The 23,810-nt window shown below is 41.5% G+C and overlaps 1 protein-coding gene across 8 annotated transcripts in view; it reads left to right on the top strand.

The window, feature by feature from the left end:
* Positions 1-23,810, top strand: part of ca10a (carbonic anhydrase Xa) — a 361,550-nt gene that overhangs the window by 197,784 nt on the left and 139,956 nt on the right. For 6 of the 8 annotated variants that reach the window (XR_005896960.2, XR_005896959.2, XM_055504323.1 and 3 more), the window contains one exon: positions 13,015-13,092. The exons of the other annotated variants lie outside the window; for them this stretch is intronic. Coding sequence is in view for 4 of the 6 variants with exons in the window: in XM_055504323.1 (XP_055360298.1) it covers positions 13,015-13,092 (78 nt within the window). In the remaining 2 variants the exon portion in view is untranslated. The remainder of the gene's footprint in view (positions 1-13,014; positions 13,093-23,810) is intronic. 8 annotated transcript variants of the gene reach the window in all.

Here is a 23,810-nt window from a genome sequence, read left to right as displayed (position 1 = left end):
AAACGCAAGACTCAGTCAAACGTCATACTCAATATATTAACCTTGACCTAGTAACCTAAGCCTATTTGTTTGCCTGAAAAAATGGCATAGCTACATTGAAATGAAATTATATCTGCAACCACAAAGTCTATTTGACTGCAAACTGTGTCATAATGTATGTTTTTCCACTACTATCCACCTAAAACAGCAATAAAAGTGATTACTATATATCCAAAAACCACTTATTTTTACCAATCTAAACATATGTGAAGGTGTTCATTCATGTCCACCGTTTCCAAATCTGTTGCTGTACAGGCCACTAGGGGGGGCAGGTGTCTGTGCAGCCATACCTCCGCCTAGCAACGCCTGTGAGGTGTCTTTTTACTTGTTATAAGCAATGGAATTGGCCTAAAAACACTAACAGAAGACTGACAGAAAGTCAGTAAAAATGGCCAATCGCGTTTATGGCCCTGGTGCAATAAAAAATGTCATCAACTGGCCCCTCTATAAATCACTTTAGACAAGCTCTGTGGGAGGGCTAGAGAGTAACAGAGTGAGTGGGTAACCTCCCAGAAGGCAGAAATAACAGAGAATGCGATCAGTTCACCAGTAATATGGACTTTGTGTTAAGATATCTGAATGTGTAAATTGTTTATTCAGCTAGCGATTAGCTTTGCATTTTTCATTCTTTGGCTCATAACTCACCGCATGTGATAGATAGCACGCTTTGGTGCATATCCTTAGATCCCTTTAGATTAGAGCTTTCATTGTTTATGTGTGTTGTATAAAGTATCACAGCAGTAGACCCATAAATGGGACGCAAACTAGCTCAGGGCTGGCTATAATGCTAACTACATGCTAATGGTTTATTGTATCATATCTTCATCTGTGTTGATGTAAGTCCTTCATGATGTACATGAAGGACACTTACATAGTGTTGAAACCCTCACTCTGCTGTTTAATTTGATTTTAGGCATGTCTATATTCATGCATTATGTTTATCCTGTAAAACACACTCTTTATCCTGTAATGGTGCATAAAAATTAAGGACAATGGAATCAGATCCAAAACACCATGTTAATTGGCTTCCATTGAGAACCTAACTCAATATGGGGAGCTAAAAAAGTGAAAGAAACTGACCAATAAAAACACAGAAACTTGATAAACTAAGGATGACTGACTGGCAGGATAAACGATGTAGAACAAAACATACATCAACCCAGAAACACTGCTATTGCAGGAACATGTCTTTACTTGAAACCCATAACTCAATTCTAACTAAACTAAGAACTGGACTTTGATTAAACACATAACTTGACTTTAAGTGTTTTAGTGTCAGTGTCGTATTTATGTCATAATGCCACTTTTCAGCAGAATGACTTTGTTTGTCAGTTAGTGCTGGTGGATGGGACCTGCACGCCCAGTGGCTAATCTTTCCACATCCATTTGTTTTCCTGGACATCTGTGCAGGGCTGTGTATTTAGATGCAACAGAATGTTGGAAGTTATGAGAGATGGAAGACAGGAGTGAAGTCCTGCTTACTTTAGCACACCAAATCATTTGCCAACAGATGCTGTTTTCAGTCGTTCAGGTAATATTTTTTAAATGCTTGGATGTTAATTGCTCTTCAAGGTGCTCACACTGATAACGCCAATTTCTAACATTTGGGATATGAAATATGTACAAGAGGAACTTTTTTATTGGTCGTCCACATCATTTCCAATTCCAAATGCAGCACTAAGGACATATTTGTGGTGTCTGACATATCCATCAGAAATAGTACTAGCCCTGTAAACCCCAAAACATTAAATAACTGATGAAAATTTGTTTTTTTTAAACTGGACAACAACAACAACAGCATAACGTTTCAATTAGTTACCTCACAGTTAAGTCATAGTAAGGAACTATGAGGCGTTTAAGATAAGAAGGGCTTTATCATTAAGTGCTGTGTAAGTGCGTATGCGAATTTTAAATTCTGTCCTACATTTTACAGGCAGCCAGTGTAGAGGACCTAAAGTAGCAAAAATGTGGCTGCAGCATTTTGAATTAGCTGTAGGCTTTTTAATGAGTTAATTTTATGAGTAAGTTACAGTAGTCCAGCCTAAGGTAACAAATGCATGGATCAGTTTTTCTGCGTTGCTCTGAGAGAGGATGCTTCTAATTTTAGCTATATTTCTAAGGTGAAAGTAGGCGGTTCTGGAGATTTGTTTTAATGTAGATTTGATGTAAAATAGAGTTCCTGGTCAAAGATGACACCAAGGTTCCTCAAAGTAGAATCTGAAGCTAATGTTATGTCATCCAATGTAGCTATGTGATCAATAGTGTCTCTCTGTGATATTTAGGCCCAACGGTAAAAAACTTGGTTTTATCTGAATTTAGTTGAAGGAACTTTTGGGACATCCAGGATTTGACATCTTTTAAACGACAACAAATGATTAGTTGGTCTGTTTCATTAGGTTACAAAGATAAATATAGTTGAGTGTTATTTGCATACCAATGACAATTTATGGAATGCTTCCGATTAATCACCTAGACATATAGACTGAACATGTATAGACTAAAGAGTATTAAACCAAAGAACAGAACCCTGCAGTACTCCAAAGCTAACTCTTGAGCATATGGAGGATTTGTCATTAACATGAACAAACTGGAATCTGCTCAACAAATAGGATTTAAACCATCCCAGTGTTGTTCTTTTAATTCTGATGCTACGCTCTTCTCTCTGTTATAGAATGTTGTGATGAACTGTATCAAATGCAGTTCTAAGGTCCAACAGGACAAGGAGAGAAACTATACGACCTCTAACCAGAGGTGTTTCTGTGCTATGATGTATTCTGAATCCTGACTGAAAATCTTCAGGTATTCAGTTAATTGTCTAGCTATGCAGCTACAGCAGTTTTCTACTCCTGCAGAACAATGATTAATTTCTACCTGTAACATACAGATATTACACCAAACCAATTTTGCAAAAATATTTAAGGTAAGTCAATGTTACTTACAGTATGTTCTTCTGAACTTGGAGAACCTGGCTGAGGGAGATCCTTTTTAGCTCAGAGTGAAAATGACGAGCCTCCATACAAACAAAGACAGAAAAAGAGGAACGAGAGCTGGAGTTCATGACAGCGGTGTTTAAGATATGCAAGGAGTCCAAATTATAATAATAGGGATTATTGCTCCAGAGTGGAGATACTAATTATGTTCATAATTTAGGTTAGGTATAATTATGGTTAGAATAAGAATACCTTTATTCGTCCCACAGCAGGGAAATTGCACCTTACAACAGCAAGAGAGAAACTATACAAACACACATCCATCCATGAACGAAGCACACATACATAAACAAGTACACATCCATGTATCAATGTAGTTAGCAGTTCTGGTTGAAGAGTTTAATAGCAGCAGGCAGGAAAGACCTGCAATATCTCTCCTTCACACAGCGAGGGTGGCTTAGTCTCTTACTGAAGAGACTCCAGTGAGTCCTCCAGTGGATGAGAGTCCTGGTCCAGTATGGATGTCAATTTGGCCAGGACCCTTCTCTCACCCACCTCCTGCACCGTGTCCAGAGTGCAGCCTAGGACAGAGCTGGACTTCTTGATGACCATGTCCAGTCTTTTCCTGTCCCTCATTGTGATGCTGCTGCTCCAGCAGACCACACTGTACAGAATAGCTGATGCCACCACAGAGTTATAGAAGGTCTTCAGAATTGGCCCCCTCACTCCAATAGCAGTCCCTTCAGCAAGTAGAGTCTGCTCTGACCCTTCCTGTACAGTGCATCTGTGTTATGAGTCCAGTCCAGTTTATTGTTCAGATGAACACCCAGGTATTTGTAAGAGTCCTCAATGTCCATTCCCTGGATGTGCATCGGTGAGATGACAGCAAGCTGCCATGTGTGAAAATCCACCACAGTCTCCTCTGTTTTCCCTGCATTGATCAAGAGGTGGTTCCGCTGGCACCAGTCCACAAAGTCCTGAGTATGTCTTCTGTACTCTGCGGAATCAGAATCTTTTTTATTCGCCGGGTTTGCACAAGACAAACAAGGAATTGCATCCAGTCTGACTCCATCTTTTCGTGCCCTCATCCAAACAGTAATTATTTACATATTAATTACAGTTATATATATACATTATTTGCATGAAGGAAATAAACAATAGAATACAATAAATTTAAATTGTACCACCCATGTTTTACTGAGTCCTTTATCTATGTGATGGGGAAGAAGGTAGCTCTGTGTCCGGTTGGTTCTGGTGTCTATAGCTCTATGGAGCCAGCCAGAGGGGAGGAGTTGAAACAGTTTATGTGCAGGGTGTGTGGGGCTGTTTTTCGTCATCATCTGTGATCAGTCCGACAATCGCAGTCATCAGAGAACTTCTGTAGAACACAGCTGTCCGTGTTGTGTCTGAAGTCTGATGTATAGAGGGTAAAGAGGAAGGGGCCCAGTACAGTCCGCTGTGGGGCCCCCACACTGCAGGTCAGAGTGTCAGACACAGTCCCTGGCTCTCACAAACTGAGGATAGTCCATAATCCACTCCGTCAGATGGAGGTCCACACCAGCCTCCTTCAGCTTGTGTTTAAGAAGCACTGGCTGGATGTTGTTAAAGACACTGGAGAAATCAAAGGACATGATCCTCACAGTGCTGCCGGGCTTCTCCAAGTTACAAAAGAGCTTGTATGTAGGAGGGAGATGACAGGGTGCTTCTATGCCTTGTCGGTAGGTGGGTCCAGGTAGGTTCCCCAGGACCAGTCTCTCCAGGCTTGATGTCAGAGCCACTGGTCTGAAGCTGCCGAGGTCTTTGGCATACATTGTCTTAGGTACTGGTACCATGCATGAGGTCTTCCAGAGCCGTGGTACCATCCAGATTAAATACGTATTTCATGACTCTACACAGTTTGCCTACGCAGGGGTTGATCCAGTTGCCAGACAGTGTGGAATCAGCTGCTGGGTGGGGGTGGCGCTTGGTCAAACCGATTGAAGTGTCGGTTCAGGTCGTTGACCCCATCTCAGCTCCCCCTCAGCCTGTGGGTGTGGTGATTTGAAGCCAGAGGTGGTTTTCAGATTTCGCCACACCTCATTGATGTTGTTATGCTTCAGCTGCTTGTCCATCTTCCTCCTGTGCTTGGCCATTCCCTTAAATGCTCTCTTCCTTTCCTTTAGCAGAGCTTTAATATCAGGGGGGATTTAGGCTTGTTGTTGGTGAAACAACATACCAGCCTGGAGGGTACACTGTTTTTTTAGCAGAAGTTACAGTTACAGTCTGTAATGGCATTTATGTCCTCCCCATGTGGGTCACAGAGCTCCGTGTGTTAAAACGGTCTCTAAGAGCCTCCTAGCTCTTAGCTGTCCAGCTCTTCACTGTATGGCGCACCACAGGCTGCCTATGTACAACAGGTTTATACACAAGAAGAAGATGCAGGATGTTGTTGTCAGCTCTTCCCAGGGGTGGGAGGGAGGATGCGCTGTGGGCCTCTTTGGTGTTGGCGTAGAATAGGTCCAGTGTTTTATTGTCTCTGGTGGGGCAGGTGACATACTGGGTGTATGTAGGCAAAGCAGCTGAAGGAGGTGCATGGTTAAAGTCCCCAGAGCTCAGGAAGAGGACCTGTGGGTGCTGTGTTTGCAGCCTGCTGGTGACTGAGAGCAGGGTCTCAGAAGCTGTGTCAGCGTTAGCAGAGGGTGGGATGTACACAGCAATTATTATAACATGTGTGAACTCCCATGGCAGGTAGAACGACCTCATGCCAGCCTTCCACTAGCAGCTCAATGTCTTTGTTACACATTTTTTCCTTAATGGTGCCATGTCCTGGTTCACACCATCTCGTGTTCAGAAACACAGTCAATCAGCTAGTCTTCCAGCGTGACGTCATCAGCTGCTCTGCGCAATCAGCTGCTTCGTGCGATCAGCTGCTCCGCGTTGTAAACAATGCGCACTCTGGTCCCGACACACATTGTAGTTTTAAGCAGCGTTTGTACTGCGCAAAACTAAGAGAAAGGGTACAGGGTATTAAATAGAACGAAGCTAACAATGTAATTCACAGTAACAGTGTTACAAACTCCCCCCGTACGGTTCTGAACCACCAGGGCCTGGCAGGGAACTGGGGCCAGGAAAGGAGATGCAGTGGAGGCGGAGGACGGAGTTAACGCCCGCTCTGAGCAGGGAGCTGTGCTCTCATGGAGCCTGGAGAAAATATGGTACTACGGCCTTTGTGCACACGGCACTATGCTCCGACCTTGTCGTGCTACTAAAACACTTGATTCTCTACTGAACCGTTACACTCCCTAACGGCCCTGTTTGACCTGGACGCATCCGCTGACCAGGTCAAACAGGGAAGACCCTAAATGCACCACCTTAAGTACACAGAACACAAACAAACTCACTGGGTGGCAGGACTAAGCTCTAACTCTAGTTTGTCAGTTCATAGCAGATTGACTAAAATGAGGCAACATGTTTGCAGAAAACATTAATCTCTAATAAAACATGAAACTAATCTAAACTCTGACTAGAAATACCCACAGTTATGATTCAGAAGAGAATTTACACCCACACCTTTGAGTATGAGCAAGAATTTTACATTATAAAGTTATAGGTTAGTAATTACACACAATTCCCAATTAGTCTCTGTGATTCTGTTTTTTGGGGGGGTCATCAGCAGACAGACTGTGAATATTACTTTTGAGACCATGAGCATGTATCAAAGAGGAGCAATAGATCTACCTAAGATAAAACGAGATCCTTGTAACAGTGATTACAGTGATTAACATATCATTTATTGTAACTGTGAGTGGATAGACCAGGATCTGGCGTCTCTGTGGGCCTACATTAAATAAATTAGAAATAGTCGATTTACTCTTTAAAAAACATGTAGTTAAATAGGTGATAAGGTGCAGATTATGACATATTATTGTCCTGATCCCTTCCTGTCTTTTTGTTCAGTTATGTATTTTGACCTAATAATATTAGGTCAAAGTATTCCCCAGTGTTAGTAGGCTCCATTATACTGTAAATGCTCAATTGCAAACATACCAACATACCACATGACAATTAAAAATCACCCAGTTTTGTCTTATAATATACATTTTTGGTTCTGTTGTTGTTTTGCAGGAGTCTCGATTTCTCTTTTTTCTCTCCCTTCCCTTGACTCAGTGGGGTTGATCTCCATTGAGGCACAACATGGATTAGTCTCTTAGCAGGGATTATAGAGTGGGCAGTAAAGATGATTAAAGACTCCTCCACTATTCTGCCTTTGGGGGAGAAATAGTGAGAAAAGCAAAACAACCCAGAAAAAATGTGCAAGATAGAAGTAGAGATTCTCTACTTCCTCTTCTTTGCCGAATGAGTTTATTAACCAGGCAATGGTTGAAAATCAAACAAAAGCAGTACAGCCACTTTAATAAACCAGGCCTTCTCATGCCCAGCTTTCCTCAGCAAGGCTTCTAGCCGACACACTTACATAAAAATAATTGTTAAATAGTAAATAAGAAGATTCTTACCCACCAGTGCCGATTCTTACATATACACATAAACCGTGAAGTGAATACAGTGAGAGAACCCACCTCAATGAAAATATATAAAACAACATGTCTCATGTCACCAAAGCCCAAAAGACCAACAGCGTCTGTTAGATATAAATAAAGCCATGTCATAAGGTAATAACCGTGAATGCAAATATTTAGGGACTAATTATTATTACTAAATATATTTTAGACAAGTACCTAATGACCTATAGAATACCTAATGACCTATAGAATAAAGACTCAATTAATTTAGAGGATTAATAGACTGAAAATCCGGTACAGGAGCTAACCATTAGATATTCCACTTTTAAATCAAAATTTCATATCTGTCCTAAAGGTTTGGGTTTTAGTTTCAAAATACCACAGCTCAGCCATGCATATCATCTAAGCTGCCGTAGGGGGCAGAGTAGTACACATGTGGTGAGTAAGAGGGTCAGCGTATGTTTCTAGTCTGTGTGTAAAGAGCTGGCAGTGACAGCTGGTTGGTGCTTGCCACAGAGGCCAGCTGACAGGCATAAGTCCCTCTGCAATCTTCCCTCCCTCACATCATGTGAGAGGGAGATCTCTCTCTGTTTCTGCACAGATGCAGAAACAGATTCTATAACACAAGTTGCTGTGGAACCACAGCTGAAGATGTCTCAAGAAAAGACTACAATATCTAAAATAATACATAAGTAACAAGGTTGAGGTTTTTACCTCCATGTGAGTGTAATTTTTGGAGTTAGGGAAAGCATTATATCAATGACTGTCCTGTGTGTGTGCCCTTTATGGGATTGATTAGCGTTATTCATAAGAACATTTTAAAGGTTCAAAGCTTGCTCTTCTGCTTGTTCTGTAACCGCTCTCCAAAAGACAGCACATTGATGTTCCATTTTCCAATTTGTTGTTTGATTAAAGACAAAAGGACAGAGGTGTACTAAACAGAACATTTTCTAGTCCAAGACGGAGGAAAACCAGCAGGACTGTGGCTCTCGAGGACCAACGCATCTGCACTCACATCAAATTACTAGCTAAAGTTTTATTATACATGTTATTGCCCAGATGAAGAACAACCCTTGCGGAGGGAGGAGGAGTTGTACAGACTGATGGCCACAGGTAGAAAGGATCTCCAGTGACGTTCTGTGGAGCACCTAATAGTGATCAGCCTCTGGCTGATGGTGCCCCGGTGTAGGGGGTGGGAGGTGTTGTCTAGAATAGAGAGGAGATTCACCAGCATTCTCCTCTCAGCTACAGTACAGCATGTAGGGGGTCCAGCTCCATCCCCAGAACAGAACCAGCCCTTCTGATCAGTTTGTCCAGTCTGTTACTGTCTGGTACATTCATGCTGCAACCCCAACAGACCACAGCATAAAAAACAACACTGGCCACCACAGACTCATAGAACATCCTCAGCACGGTGCTGCAGACATTAAAGGACCTGAGCCTTGTACACTTGTACTCAGCTGAGGAGTTAAGTTTATTGTCCAAGTACTCCCAGGCATTTGTACTCGGTCACCACCTCCACCTCTTCCTTTTAAGGAAGGGAGACAGGACTGTTCCCTGTGAAGTCCTTGTGCTGCAGACCATTTGTCAGACACACAGTTCGTACTGGGAGCGGTTGGTGAGGTACTCCATGATCCATGAAATCAGGAAGCTCAACCTGCATTTCCTTCAATGTCTCTCCCAGCAGCGCAGGCTGGATGATGTTGAATGCACTGGAGAAATCAAAGAACATGATCCTCACTAGGGTGCCAGAGAGGCCAGAGCCACGGGTCTGTAGTCATTGAGGACTCTGGGACGTGGGGTCTTATTCACTGGCACAATGCATGACTTCTTCCACCCAAGAGTGGAAGCTGCAGGTTCAGGTTGACACCAGCTGGGGAGCACAGACTTTCAGCATCTTTGGGCTGATTCCATCAGGACCTGCAGCCTTTGCTGGATTAAGCTTGTTCAGCTCCTTGCTCACCTGATCTGCTGTGATTGTGTGAGAGGGGGGGGTGGATGAGCCCTGTGAGTTATGTGGAGGGGGGCCTATCGTACGCAGTGGGGGGCTTAGAGGCCCAACCTGGAATCTGTTAAAGAAGTTATTAAGTTTGATGGCCCTGTCCATAGACCTGGACTGGTCAGTGATGGTACTTATGCCCCTCCACAATTTCCTGGTGTTACTGTTCTGAAGTTTGTGTTCCAGTTTCCTCCTGTAAGCTTCCATCCCTGCATAATTTTGACTGACAGCTCTCTCTACACATTCCTAGCTGCCTCCCTGTCGCCTGACCTCAATGCTTTCTTCTTTTCATTTAAGGTGGCTTTGATATCAAAAGTGACCCATGGCTTGTTGTTTGGAAAGCAGTGAAAAGTTTTATCAGGTACATGGGTGTCCACACAGAAATGAATATAATCTATGATGCAGTCTGTCAGTCCATCAATGTCCTTCCCTTCAGGTTCGCAGAGAGCCTTACAGTCAGTGTCTTCAAAGCATCTCAGGAGCACAGAGCAACACTGTCCTCTTTGGTCAACCTTTTAACAGTTTTAATGGTGGCAGGTTGTCTTTGAACCAACGAATGGTGCTGAACCTGTCAATATTAACGCTGGAGTCTGGGATACCGTCATGCAGCCAGGTCTACGAGAAACACATCAAACTGATTTTCTCCTGTCTTACTAGAGCTGTCAGTTCGTCTATTTAATTATTGATCCCCTCGTTTTCCTCCATATTTCTTCAGGGAAGCATGACATTCCGGCCAGAGTTGAGTACTTTGTGGCCAGTCTTAGTGAGATCAGCTCGTCCCTGGTGTAAACAACCGGTTTTGGATGAGAGAAATGTATAAATTCAAGCGAAAAACAAAAGAACTCTCTTAAACAACATGATCAAAGAGGGTGCACCTTAAATACTAAGACTAATAAAGAAAATCACACGCAATAGGTAAAAAGTAAGGAAACTTACAAAAAATACAACACAATAAGACAAAGCGTCCAACATGAGCTGTTGCAAGCCTCGCGCCTGCGCATTACGCATAATAATAATGTCACGTTTGGACACAATAAATGCACCATGTAAACATTTTAGGGAACCCGTATGTTACTTTTTGCTTTAAAAGTGTCACTAATTGCCAAAATAAGTTTTGTTTTAAATTTTAAATTTTGTGTATTATAACTTATCCACTGAAGCAAACCATATTGTCTCCAGTATATAGAATTTAAGTAATGTGACAATTTTTATAACACCCACAGCGGCGCCAGCTATAAATGAACCAAATGAACAAATGACATGAAATGAGTCCTTCACTTTACTGTCCGAGAGTTCAAGATCTGAGACAGTTAAAAGATTCAAACTTCCAATCTCTACACGCTGTATACCTGGACTCACTCCTGTTACTATCCAAAAACATATATCCATCTTCTACGGTTTGTTTCCATTTGGGGTCACGAGGGGGCTGAAGCCTATCCCAGCTAGATGAGGGCGAAAGGCGGGGTACACCCCGAACAGGTCGCCAGTCCAAAGAAGGGCCACACAGAGACGAAAAACCATTCATACACACACCTAAGACCAATGCAGAGTAGCCAGTTAACCTAAACGCATGTCTTTGGACTGTGGGAAGAAGCCGGAGAACCCGGAGAGAACCCAAGCAAACACGGGAAGAAAATGCAAACTCTACACAAAAAAGGCACCAGGCTGTCCCGTGAATCGAACCCAGGACCTTCTTGGTCTGTGAGGCGACAGTGCGTTACAGACAAATTTTAAAGTGTCAAAGTGTCAGATTCAGTATGGAAGCTAATAGATTGTATCTGCAAACTCTTGTTTTGGTGTCAGATTTCTCATGAATCTGACATTGGGGTATTGCTCACGGCAACGGCTCCCACTTCCTGCCACTACTCCCAAATAAGGCATAAATTGAGACCTTAAACGAGGGGTTGGCCACCTTTACCACCCAAAGAGTCATTTATTTTAGTTTTAAGCTTTGTATAAACAACTATAGTGTGTTGCTTATGAAAACCATTAAGTCCTACTGCCATAAAGTGAACTATTTTGTATTGGTTTTATAATTTTTTTTTATTAACAGGTTTGTGTGTTTTAATTGAATTGTGGAGTGTAACTTGTTTTAAATACATTTTTATTGTTTGTGTTTTTTCTTCCCCGCATGTTTTTATTGCATGTTCTTTTATTGTGCATGGGGTTGATTGGGCCAGCTGCCATGGACCATGGATTTTGCATTTAACCAACCTTCCTTCATGATAATTAGCAAATGAACGGAGGCGGTAAGTTTAAAAGATAGAGGTGAGTGGCAGGGAAGAAACACGGGTGACCAACGGAGTCAAACAGACAGATGGGGGAGCCTTCAAGAGTAAGAGAACAATTCCCAGCTTTTATTCTTTAAGCTATGCGTGCTGTAACGTGCTGTGATTATCACATCTTGAAATGGCCTATATCTCTAGAAAGACAAGGATCTCTAATGATATGTAGCATGTGTAGGTGATCAAAGGATGCTGTTGTGTACACAGCTAAGACTATTTTTGTGTATTGAGTATATAAGTTCATAGTTTTGAGTCCTGTGTTTGTCAGTTCATGTGTTCATGTTACGCTGTCCCTTGTGGTTCTGTTGCCCAGTCTCAAGGTTTGTTGTGTTCTGTGTGTGTCGCCTTGCTCTTTGCTTAATTTAGATTATTGTTTCTATTATGTTTGACTATTTTTTTATTGCATTACAGCGAGTTTTAGTTCTTGTTACTTGATGTTTGAGGTTTAATTAAATGACTTATTCTTAGACGTTTGGCCTGGCGTGATGCATTTGTGTCCTCTCTAGTTAAGTTTGTTGGGTATTTCCCTTTAAGGGTTGTGTTAGTTGGCGTTAGCAGCCGTTTGTTCCCGCTCACAATGAGTGTGGCCCTAGTTCTTGTTTGTTCATTCGTAACAAATGGGGCATAATGTCATCACTATCTAAAAGTAGAAGAGGCAGGAGGATAAAGAATGTGCTGTCAGGTGTGCCCATGTTTTCTTCTTCAGTTCTTTCTTTGCTGACGCCATTTAAATGCAATAGAGCAGGCTTCTACTAAATCACAAATGCTCATCAGTAATGCTGTACTGATGACATCTATCAGTAGTTGGTCAGACATCCTTATATAGGCCCTCACTTTCACATTATACATTATGTTCACAGCTGCTGCTGAGCTATAGCCATTGAAGGATATTGGTGCTTCTAGGCAACTTGGCACGATTGATGCAGTCAATTAGTTCTGGCTCTTCTGGAAGCTAGGGATGTCACTGGTATTGATCCAGCATTAGCACAACTATTAAGGTGCACTGACCCTTCATCTCTTTGTATCCCATGGAAAACTCAATATGACCAGTACAAGATTACTTAAGTGTGCAACAACAACAATAACATTTATTATAAGTCTGTTAAATTACATACCTCCACAAACAAAAGTCACCTCAAAGCATTTTATGAAATATAACTCAAGTCATTTAAGTACAACAATACAATTATTAAAATTGTACAGAAAACCTATCATATCTAACTATTCCAAATTCCTGTTTTTTTCCTCTGCTCCACCTGAAGAATAAAGGACACTGTTTCCACCTGGGACTAACCTCTCACGACCACCTCATCACATCATCTGCTTGTATCCAAGCTACAGTAAGAGGTGTTGCACAAACCTAAGATAAAAGATCAAGCTGGGAAATGTATGTGTTTTACACGAGTAAAGTTCAGTATTCAGTGCTTTTAGCTAATCATCCAACTTGCTCATATTTTTGCCTTTTGAGTTTATTTCATGTTTTGTGAACATACTTGTCTTAAGCTGTAGACCAGAAGCCAAACCAGGACAATCATCATATATAATAAATGATTAGTCAAGTTTGTATTTAGGTACATACCTGTACACCCGTGCAACCTATCTGGTACCTTGAAACAGTATACGTTTGTCACCGTCATAGCTGCTGGAGCAGGAATCACATTAGAGATGGTGTGAACAGAACTGACGCAGTTCATGTGTCTGTACAACTCTGTGCTATCTACTATCCCTGTAATCTCTGAGAATTATTATTGTTATCAGTGGAATAACAAAGCAGAGTTGAATTTGTAGTTTTTGACAGCAGCTTTAATATTTCACTGAAAGAAACAAGTCTGTAGAGGTTTTTTATAAAGCCTTTAACCATCACAGTGTTTTTGTGACAGAATAAAATTTCTACATGTGTTATATATTTAGAAATTCCATCAAGTACATGCTGCTCTCTAGAAATTCATGTGCTATTTCACCTTCATGTCTGATGTTCAGTATTTCATGTTGTCCGATTAAGGCACTTGTTTTTGGAATCTTAAAGCTGATTGGGTGAATTGGGCAGCTTAACCAGGTTGACAGGTGTTTGCATATCCCCCCAAAATTGCTGCACAGGTAAACATGAATAGAATGCATGTAGGAATCTATCTGCTGTGTTATCTGTACAATGAGGGCAAATATTAGAGTTTGTGAGACCCATTTGAAACATACTTTAACCTGTATAACGTGTTCTATGAAGAATTTTATATTGTACTAGTTGTAAATTTATACTTTTTCCCATAAGTGAAATGGGTAAGGACTGCCATCTTTTAAGGTTGGCTTCAATTTGTTTTGATAATGGATTGTAGTTAAAATCAATAAGCTCTGATAGCCTGGATGACAATTCAATTCCCAGGTATTTAATGTTCCCTAAGCGGAGTTTGGTAGAAGAGATGTTATTCACCTCAAGGTTAAGTGGTAACACTATAAATTTTGTCCAGTTATTAGAGTATTCTGAAAGTGCTGAAAATTCATCTATGAGTCTTTTAGTTGTTGGAAGAGACGTCCGTGGCTCCAGGAGAAACAGTAATACATCGTCAGCATATAAACTTGTTTTATGATTTACTGATTTGGTTGATATTCCAGTAATTCCTTAATGCTGTGTTATTGCTGCAGCTAGAGATTCAATAGATATTGTAAATAGTGATGGAAAAGGTGGGCAGCCCTGTCTGGTCCCTCTATGCAGATTAAACCTTGGTGAGGCCGTGTTATTTGTTCTGATTGTGGGGTTTGTTAAGCTGTATAGTATTTGGATCCAGTCTATGAATGATTTCCCAATGCCAAATTTATGCAGAGTAGCTAATAGAAACTTCCAGTTTACTCATTCAAAAGCTTTTTCATCTAAGGAGACGATGGCTGACTCTAGTTTACGGGTGGTGACATGATCAATTAAATTGAATAATCTGTTCATACAGTATTGTTTGTTGACTGTCTACCTTAAATGAGGCGTGTTTGATCAGAGTAAATTATATATGGAGCGATTTTTTCTAATCTTCGAATAAGTGCTTTACACACTATTTTTAAATATACAGTTATTAGTGAGATTGAACTGTAACTTGATCAAAGCATAGGGTCTTCTCCTGATTTTTGGAGCAGGCTTATGAAGGCCGAATTCATATTTGTGGGTAATGATTGCTGTTGTTTAACTTCAACAGTTTAAGTTTAGTTCAGTTTATTCTCTATGGCTGAGGTGGATGACGTATTTAGGACGTATATAACTCTAAAAGTTTTTAAAGGTGTCATTTATTTCATGGAGATCATGAGTGAAGTTCCCTTTCTTGTTAATTATTGAATTAATTATTTTTTAATTGGTTGGCTAAGAATGTACCACATTTTTTTTTAGATTTAGATTAGATCAGGTCTTCTAGGACATCATTGGTTGGAGAGGCAGCATGTTTAATCTCTAGAGATTTTATTTTTTGTTCTACCACGAATAACTGCCTTCCCAGTCTCTCAGAGAACAAAAGGTGAGGTTCCTGGTGTATCGTTGTTTTCCATCAAGGCTGTCCATTCTCTCCTCACATAACTGATGAAGTCTTGATCATTGAGTAATGATGTATTAAATATCCAATTCCTGGTTGATGGTGTAACTGTCCTAATCAAGGTGATGGAAACTGGTGCATGATCACTGATTGTGATAGAGTAAATATTGGTGTCAGAGACATCTTAAGACACATTTACTAACTACTATACCGGAATGAGAGAGGTGAACTGGAGAAAAGAAGGTGTATTACCTGGAGGTAGGATGAAGAGAGCGCCATGTGTCACAGAGACCAAAATCATCCATGTACTGTTTTAAGGTCTGTACTGATTGCCAGTTCATGTTGCTCACAGTTTTGCTTAGCCTGTCCAACTCTGGTTTAAATACTAAATTAAAGCCCCCTTTCCACTATAAGTTTGGAACCAGAGTGAGCAGACAGTGATGTGAAGAAGCTGTGAAAGAAATAAGGGTCGTCAACATTAGGACCATACACATTAGCTATGCGATATTTTTAATGCTTTGTATCAAAGTATTAATGATTTTATATCTTCCCTCTGGATCTATAATAGTATCATTATGAATAAAGTTACTCTTTCTATCTTTCTATCAGGATGGCGACCCGTCTTTGTTTGGAATTGTAAACGGCAAAGTAAGCATGTGGGAACGCTGGTGGTGTGTTGTGAGTCCCCTCCCAACCTCAGAGGGCGGCACTGAGCAGCTGTTTCCTTCTGGGAACATCATTAACTGGAGGACTATTTAAGTGGAGGATGGAGACTCCTCCAGTTGTCAGTGTGTTATGGTGGACTCTCGGTTTGCATCTGGCTTCCTGTATGACGGTTGTTTTTTTTTGTTTAGTTTGGATCGTGAACAGCCCTGTTAGTCCTAATTTGGCTACTCAGTGCAGCGACCTATTGTGTCCTGGTTTTGTTTGGTAGTTGCTTCTGTTTAGTATTATTCCTCTGTCTAGTTTGTTTGGTCCTGCTTCGCAGTGTGCCTCAGTTTAGTTTATGAACCTTTTTCCTACTCTGTAGTGACCTTTGTTTTGTGTAGTAATAATAAATATATAGTTTTTTGGCTGGCTGACTATGTGGGAGAAGAATAGAGAAGAGAGTGATGTACACAGTGTGGATTAAAAGTAGGTGATGGAAAAGGAGTAAAATAAAGGAAAATTAAAGTGAAAGCAAAGTGAATGATTCATGCTGGATGAGCACTTTGCAAACTGTGAAGTGAGTAACATTAAAATGACAATAAGCATTTAAATGAAACATTTGCAAGAGAGCATCAGTTTAAATATTGTATGTAAAGTTATAACACTTAGTTACCTTTGCATCTATTATTTTCTTTTAACAAACCTTATATATTAAACCATTTTTGTTACATACTGTACCACCTGCTAGTACAGCCATGGAGTTGCTTCCCGGTCTCCCTTGACGTACAGTTTGTCTACGCTGATGACAGCCCTGCAGCCTTTCGCCATGAACCTGGGCAACAGTCGGCGGTGGATCTCCTCTGGGAACTGATCATTGACGCTTTAGTCTGTCTCTTAACCAGTTCCTTCTGCTTAAAGTCTGAAACTTGTGGGCGCTGGCCATCTGGTCATCTTCCTCCCAGTCGGTAAGCGTGGTGAAACGCAATGTTGTCCACAACATCAGCTAGAATATTCATCTGTTGCGTCAAAAAGTTTTTAACGTTGGTTTCAGCCTTTTCCTTTCTTGCAGAGTCTCACGCGCAGAGTCTCACGTTCTGGGGATGTATTACTTTTATCAAAGAAGGGATACAGAATATGCAAGGAGAAGTTAAGGCAGATTTAGAGATGGTAGGAATTGTGATTAAGGATCGCAAGAGAAATATAAGAATAATAAATTTCTAAAATCCATGTAAGAAATTAGAAAACGATTAAACTTGAGCAGATATTGGATAGTGGAGAGCAGGAACTGATTTGGTATGGTGATTTTAATTCAAACAGCAAAATTTGGGGTGAGAGGGAAGATGTAAATGGGGAAATAGAGGAAATGATGGATGACAAAGAACAGGTGTGTTTAAATGATGAAACAGGCACGAGGGTCAATTTGGTAAAGGGCAGCGAGTCAGCTACAGATTTAACAATGGTCTCACAGAGATTAGCAGGGGAGTGTAGATGGGAAGTGTTAAGAGACAGTACAATAGGTAGCAATCATTACCCTATCGTCACATCAATAGGGTCAGAGGGGGAAGAGGTGCAAGAACCAAGGGAAGGGAAATAGAATTTTAAAGGAGCAGATTGGGGGAGATTTTTTTACAAGTGAGTGAGGATAAGTTGAGGAAAATTTATAGGAAGCCAGGGATTTAGATGTAGAAATGTGTAAAGATATACTGGAGTCAGCACAGGTGGCCATTGCAAAGGGAAGAGGGAAAAAGAAAAGGTCAGTTCCGTAGTGGAGTGTAGCACAGCCATTAAGGATAGAAATAAGACATTTAGGAAATTAAAGAAGACAAATAACGATGCTCATCTGGTGGACTATAGAATTAAGGTAGCAATAGTAAGGAGAACTATAAAAAATGCCAAAAGAGAGCATTGGAGAGAATTCTCTAGGAGGGAAGGGGAAAGATCTGTTGTTAGAGGTGTATAACATAATAAGTGTGGAAAGAAGGGTAGTTACCTCAGAAATGGCAGGAGTCACTTATAATACCCATATGTAAACCAGGTAAGGATCCGGGATAAGCTGGAAGTTACAGACCGATAGCATTAACATCTCACATAGGGAAAATAATGGAAAATGTATTAATTAAAACGTATCAAGGTGGATTTAGACAGGGGGGGAGTACCATAGACCCAGCACTTTGTTTGGAACTTGAAGTCAGGAAAGCACAGTGTAATAAAGAGTCGGTTGTGCCAGTCTTTTTTGATATACAAAATCATATAATATGCTATGGAAAGAGGGACTGATAATTAAGTTATATCAAATCGGGATACAAGGAAGAATGTTTAGATGGATAAAAGACTTCCTCACAAATAGGTAATTAAGAGTTAAAATAGGGAATGAAGTAAGTGATGGATGTTTAGTGGATATTGAACACCACAGGGGAGTATAAGTAGTCCGGTGCTATTCTCCATTATGATAAATAACATCTTTAGTAACTTAGACAAATTTATAGGAGTAGCATTATGGATGATGGAGTAATGTGGAAAAGAGTGGGGAGAGAGCGTGGAGCAGAGAAAACCTTAGAGCCTCAGAGAAAAGCTTAGAGCTGTTCTGATACTATGTCCATTAAACATACAGCAAAGAGGTAGGATGACAGAAGCACTGAAATGGGGAAGAGGGATAGACTTGAATATGTTGTTAGATCACAGGGGTACAGGAAACAGAGCAGTGGGTAATGGTGAGTACCGTTAATAAAGCATAGGGCCGATTGCAATTTATTTTCATAGGGCCCATAACTGCCAGCAGCAACCTTGTTTGCTGATCTTGGCTTAGGATGTACTGAAGCAGATTTAGTTGGTTCTTGTTTTTGGTCAGACTCTTGCTTGCTTTTTACTTGGGTGGGTATTGACATTAATTGGGACTTTGCAGCAAAGAAACAGCAAAAGACTGGATTCACCATGACCACCTAATTTAATGCAGTGGGTGTCTCTGAATATGTAAATGGTAATTTACCTTATTTGACAATGCTTCTCATTCACCCATATAGTTACACATATTCTCACACCAGTGGCACAGCTGCCAAGCAGCTTAAGATGAAACACCGGTGAAACTTGTGGTTCATTGTGGCACACATGACTGCAGGGAGACAGTAATTGAACCACTGATCCTGGATGCACTGGTTGGTGGGTGTGAAAATGAAGAGGATGTTGTGTAAAATGAATAATTAACTGTGTGTCTGATACAAATCATACTGGAGCCTAAAGCCCCCTCTGCCTCTACTGACCAAAGGCATTAGATGACTCAGATTGTAAGGCTAAGGGATACTCAGCTTTGGACCACATTCCCGATATTTGCAATCTAAATCTGTAACCATATTAAATGCACAGTGTGCTAATGATGCAGAAATCGGAGGTTGGGATTTTTAGTTACATCTGCTTTAGCTGCATAAAGACAGCCTGAAGACAGCCCCAGGTCTGGGGCTTACAATCCCTGGTGTATCACACTTTTTTTAACAAACAAAATTAACAAATCAGAGCCAAGTAGCCAGGAGAAATATGTCTGTGTGGGTGGTCTCTTCTATTCTGGGACACATTATGAACATAGTGTCTTTTGATTCACTTTTTATCCCCATGTCCCGCGTTTTCTCCTGTTTCGTTATTGGTTTATATCATTTGTGATCAGTTCTCAGAGGCTGCTTTTTTCATGGAAATTAATCCTAACACGTTAGGACAGTCGTATTATAATGTTTTTAAGGGCAATGTCTTTCTTATGTTGATAAAGTGGTTTCCAACATCCTCTAAAACACAGTGAGAGGGAAAACCCAGCGTGTTAAACACAAGCATGACCTGTGTGCCCTCCTGCAGTTGTCTGCTGTGGTAGGAATCTAGGACTTCTCAGAGAGATAAGATACAGTACTTCATGCTGGCTGACGCGTACATGTGGCTCTACTTTTTAACCACCCCTCAATAATAAGTAGGCTGACAGCAGCTTTGCAGTCTTGCACTCTGTCTGAATACTAATAAGGACACTGCTACAATCAGAGCACTTTGCAGAGCTCCTGCAGAGCTGCAAGTGGACTAGTATTCTGACACCAATTTAATTTCATCCTGACCTTTCTGCCGTGCTGCATGTGAGAATACAAAATTTCTGAGACAGTTGGCAGTTGCACAAGCATGTGTTACTTGCATCCTGTCCATTGCCAGTGTTAAAGATTGACACATTTACAGATTGACTGATGACTGACTTCCAAAGTCAGGTTATTCTTAGTTACGGCAGCCATATGAAGCAGGGAAGAGCGAGTTAGTGTCCTCTATGAAACTTGAAAGTTTTTATATTTACGTTATTTATAGGACATTACGAAATAAATACATATATAAATAAATTAGACAATTATGTAAACAAACCATGAAATTATGAAATATTTACAAACATTTTCCAAATCTTAGTTTAATATAATGAAATACGTTTCATTCTACTGTAAAACCTGCTCATTATTGTAAAATTTTATTTCGTAATGATTATTTTCATAAAAATACCAATTATAAAATGTATTTTGCAAATGACAATACATTATTAAAAAGTGTTGATTTAATACCCAGTTTCATTAATTAAAAGTATAAATGAAGACAATCAATTGCATTTTATTTTCTTGTGGTTTAGAGCTGTCTTTATTCAAATGCATACTGCAGTAGCAGTAAAGTGAAACTGAAGAAAATAACCTTCCAGCAAACAGATATTAGTATGATCACAGCAGTATCAGACAGGTACAAACAGAGGTTTAATGGTCGTTGCTATACTTGAAGTGCACCATTCATGCGATGCTTACGGTAAAACTGTTGCGACCACTGAGAGGACTGTGTTGCTGTGTGTATCTGGTATCTGCTTCCAGCATTCACTGTATTGTTTTTCTAATCTTTATTATAGATATAGTTCTTCTGTCTGCATCTAACTAGTCCTGCATACTTTAAGCTACAGAAACCATTCAAGTATTAAAACATGCAGAGATGCAGGCTATTATTATTATTATAGGTTAATCTAACCGTGGTGGTAGTGGACACAAGGCTTTCCTTGATAGGGCCGTAACAGAAACACAATAAGTTGCTACTGACTCTGACCGAGGAGCTAACTTGCAGATGAGATTTTATTAGCCTACCTAGCTACCTGTACCTAAATTATCTTCTGTGACTGTCCTGGAGGGTCTCAGGAGCCTGCAAAATTTTTGAGGAGAAGAATGAACTATATGTGGGTTACACATTGTTTGGGCTCATCCAGAGATCCAGCTATTTTTACCAGGTTTGCTGATAAGATTTTGTGACCTACAATACATGGGGATTAGTTCTCTTTATACTTGTCACGTTGTGGGCATGGACTAGTCTACCCTTGCCTTTGGGAGCTCTTTATTATTTATTAGTATTATATAGTAGTATAATACAATATAATAATATAATATATTAGTATTTATTTTAGTATTATTATATTATTTATTAGGTCTCCTAATGGGGCGTACAGTTTCCCATGCCAGCTGGGCTTATCTCACAACTCCCTGCATTGTGCGTCTGCCTGTTCTACAGTGCACGGCAACATCAAATTGGATGCTGTTATGGAGATTATGCAGGAATAAGGACTGGAACGAACTGTCTTCTTATAGACCTGGTGTATTGCGTCCTTGGAAGTAGGCCTGTCTGGGACGCCTGTAATATTCTTTTGGAGGTTCATTTCTTTCGTAAAAGACATTGAACGCTTCAAAGACAGCTGGTGCCGGGTCAGAATATGGGGCGTATTCTTCTTTTAAAAGCACCCCGTCCCAAACGCTGCTTCTTGCGTTTGGGACGGGGTGCTTTCTTCTCCAACAGGGGGCTTAACCTGCCACTGTCACTGTGGCTCCCAAGTTGGGTTTCCCTCCCCAGAGTGGGGGCTTTCCTGTCCTCCTTTCCTGTGCATGAGGGGGAGTAAATCAAGTTTGCTCTGGGTGCTTTCCTGTTTACTGGAGTGCTAGTGTCCCTGTACTCAGCCACTGTAGTGGTCTGAAAACCTTTGCTGATGACTATCTCACTGGTTACACAAGAAGCTGGACTGAGCTGGTGCTCGTAAGGAGGTGGCTGGGGGGTCTCTAGCCTCTGGGCAAGAGCCACTGCGCATACTTGGGGAATCTCCAGCTTTGCATGTGATCGGTTTGTTTGGCTGTCAACAGGCGGGGGCTGCTCATCCTTCCTGGGAACTAGCTTACTCTCACCACCTAAACCTGACTTGGTCAGCTCTTGTCTCCCTGGACTGGCTGTCATGTTTACCTGATCACTCTGGCCATTCCTCGTTGCTTTCTCAACTTCTAGTCGGGCCACTAGAAGACTAGATTGTAGGACGTCATGGTCCTGCTGCAATCTCTCCTTGTCCTTCCGGAGCTGCTCCAGCTCTTGTTTCATTACCCAGAGACTCTGCTCGAGGTGGGAAATGGTTTCCTGCTCAGCTTTGTAGCCACTGCACACAAGAAAGAGTTTCTTTTCATACTCCGCAGCCTTCAGATGCATCTTGCGGTGGCACAGTAGAGCCAACTCACCAATTTCCTCTTGGGCCAGGTGAGTTTCTGTTGATGGCTTTGCCATGTAAGATAAATACCGCTGCAATTCAGCTTCACAGTCATCAATAGTACAACTATTGAGGTCTTCTAATTCTGTTGCTGACACTTATAAGATCCTTGCAACAACTCCTTGAAAGTCTAAGTTTCCCTGCCTGGGTAAACGTTCAGCACAGGATCTCAGAAGATTCATGTGTTCATTTTGTTTCTGAGGAGCGATGTGATTTGCAACTACAGCAGTAGTAGTGGTGTACAGGTGACACTTCAACCTGTGGCTTACTTAAATGTTTTTTACTGTATGTGTTAGCTGTGGAGGCTTTTTCTTGGTTTTCTGTTGGTCGTCTGGGAATCCGCCCTAGACGGGGGGGTTCTGTCACAGTCCAGGTCATTTAGCCACTGCACTCAATCATTTCCGGTTTTATTTTGTACCACTTCCTGTTCTGTGCCCATGTTTTCAGTTCCAGCTTTACCTCCGGTTTTAGTTTGACGCACCTGTGCCCTGTTACTAATTACTCACCTGCTAACTATCCAGCCATCATCTTCACTCAGTATTTAAGCACCACCCCTCAGCCCTGCACCTTGCCAGATTGTCTATGTGTATTAGTCAGCAATCCAGCGTTATCCTCATGATCTTGAACCTGTGTATGACCTCGCTTCTCCTGACCCTGATTCTCGCCTCACCTTTGATCCTGCCGTGCCGTGAGTTTGACCCTAGCCTGCCTTGATCACCGCTTGTCTAAACCCTGTCTGTACTGAACCTGCCTGATCTGTGTGTCGACCCTTGCCTGCCTGACCACGAGCTTGAATAAACCCTGTTGTGCACTGAGCCTTGTCTCCGCTGTGCGTGTGGGTCCGCTACCTTGAGTCCGTGACAGTACAATCTGGCCACACTCGGACCCAGCCGGCGTCTTGCATCAGATTTTTTGTTATTGTGTACTCGGACAACGCAGAGTCGTGATGGTTTTTACCTGCTCGAGGCTGCCGGAGGACCTCCGCTGGTGCTTCGGGGAGCTCGCGAGGAATTACGCGGAAGCCCCCAGTCTGAAGGCGCGGCTCCGCGTAATAAAACAGGCGATCGCTATCCTGGAGGAGGAATTTTGGTGGCTTGACTACCCGGGAGTGCAGACACTTTTTGAGAAACTCCAGGCAGTACGGAGGGATTTGGCACGCGCTCTGCGCGCGGCGCCCGCCAGCGTCTCATCAGCTGTTCCTGCTGCACCGGAGAGCGCTCCTGTCGCTGCTCAGTCAAGCCAAGCTCACGTTCCTGTCGCTGCTCAGTCAAGCCAAGCTCACGTTCCTGTCGCTGCTCAGTCAAGCCAAGCTCACGTTCCTGTCGCTGCTCAGTCAAGCCAAGCTCACGTT

This window comes from Betta splendens, chromosome 19 (assembly GCF_900634795.4).
Source record: "Betta splendens chromosome 19, fBetSpl5.4, whole genome shotgun sequence".
Taxonomy (NCBI): domain Eukaryota; kingdom Metazoa; phylum Chordata; class Actinopteri; order Anabantiformes; family Osphronemidae; genus Betta; species Betta splendens.
The sequence above is the reverse complement of the archived record's forward strand: the minus strand, read 5'-3'. Positions and strand labels throughout refer to the sequence as shown.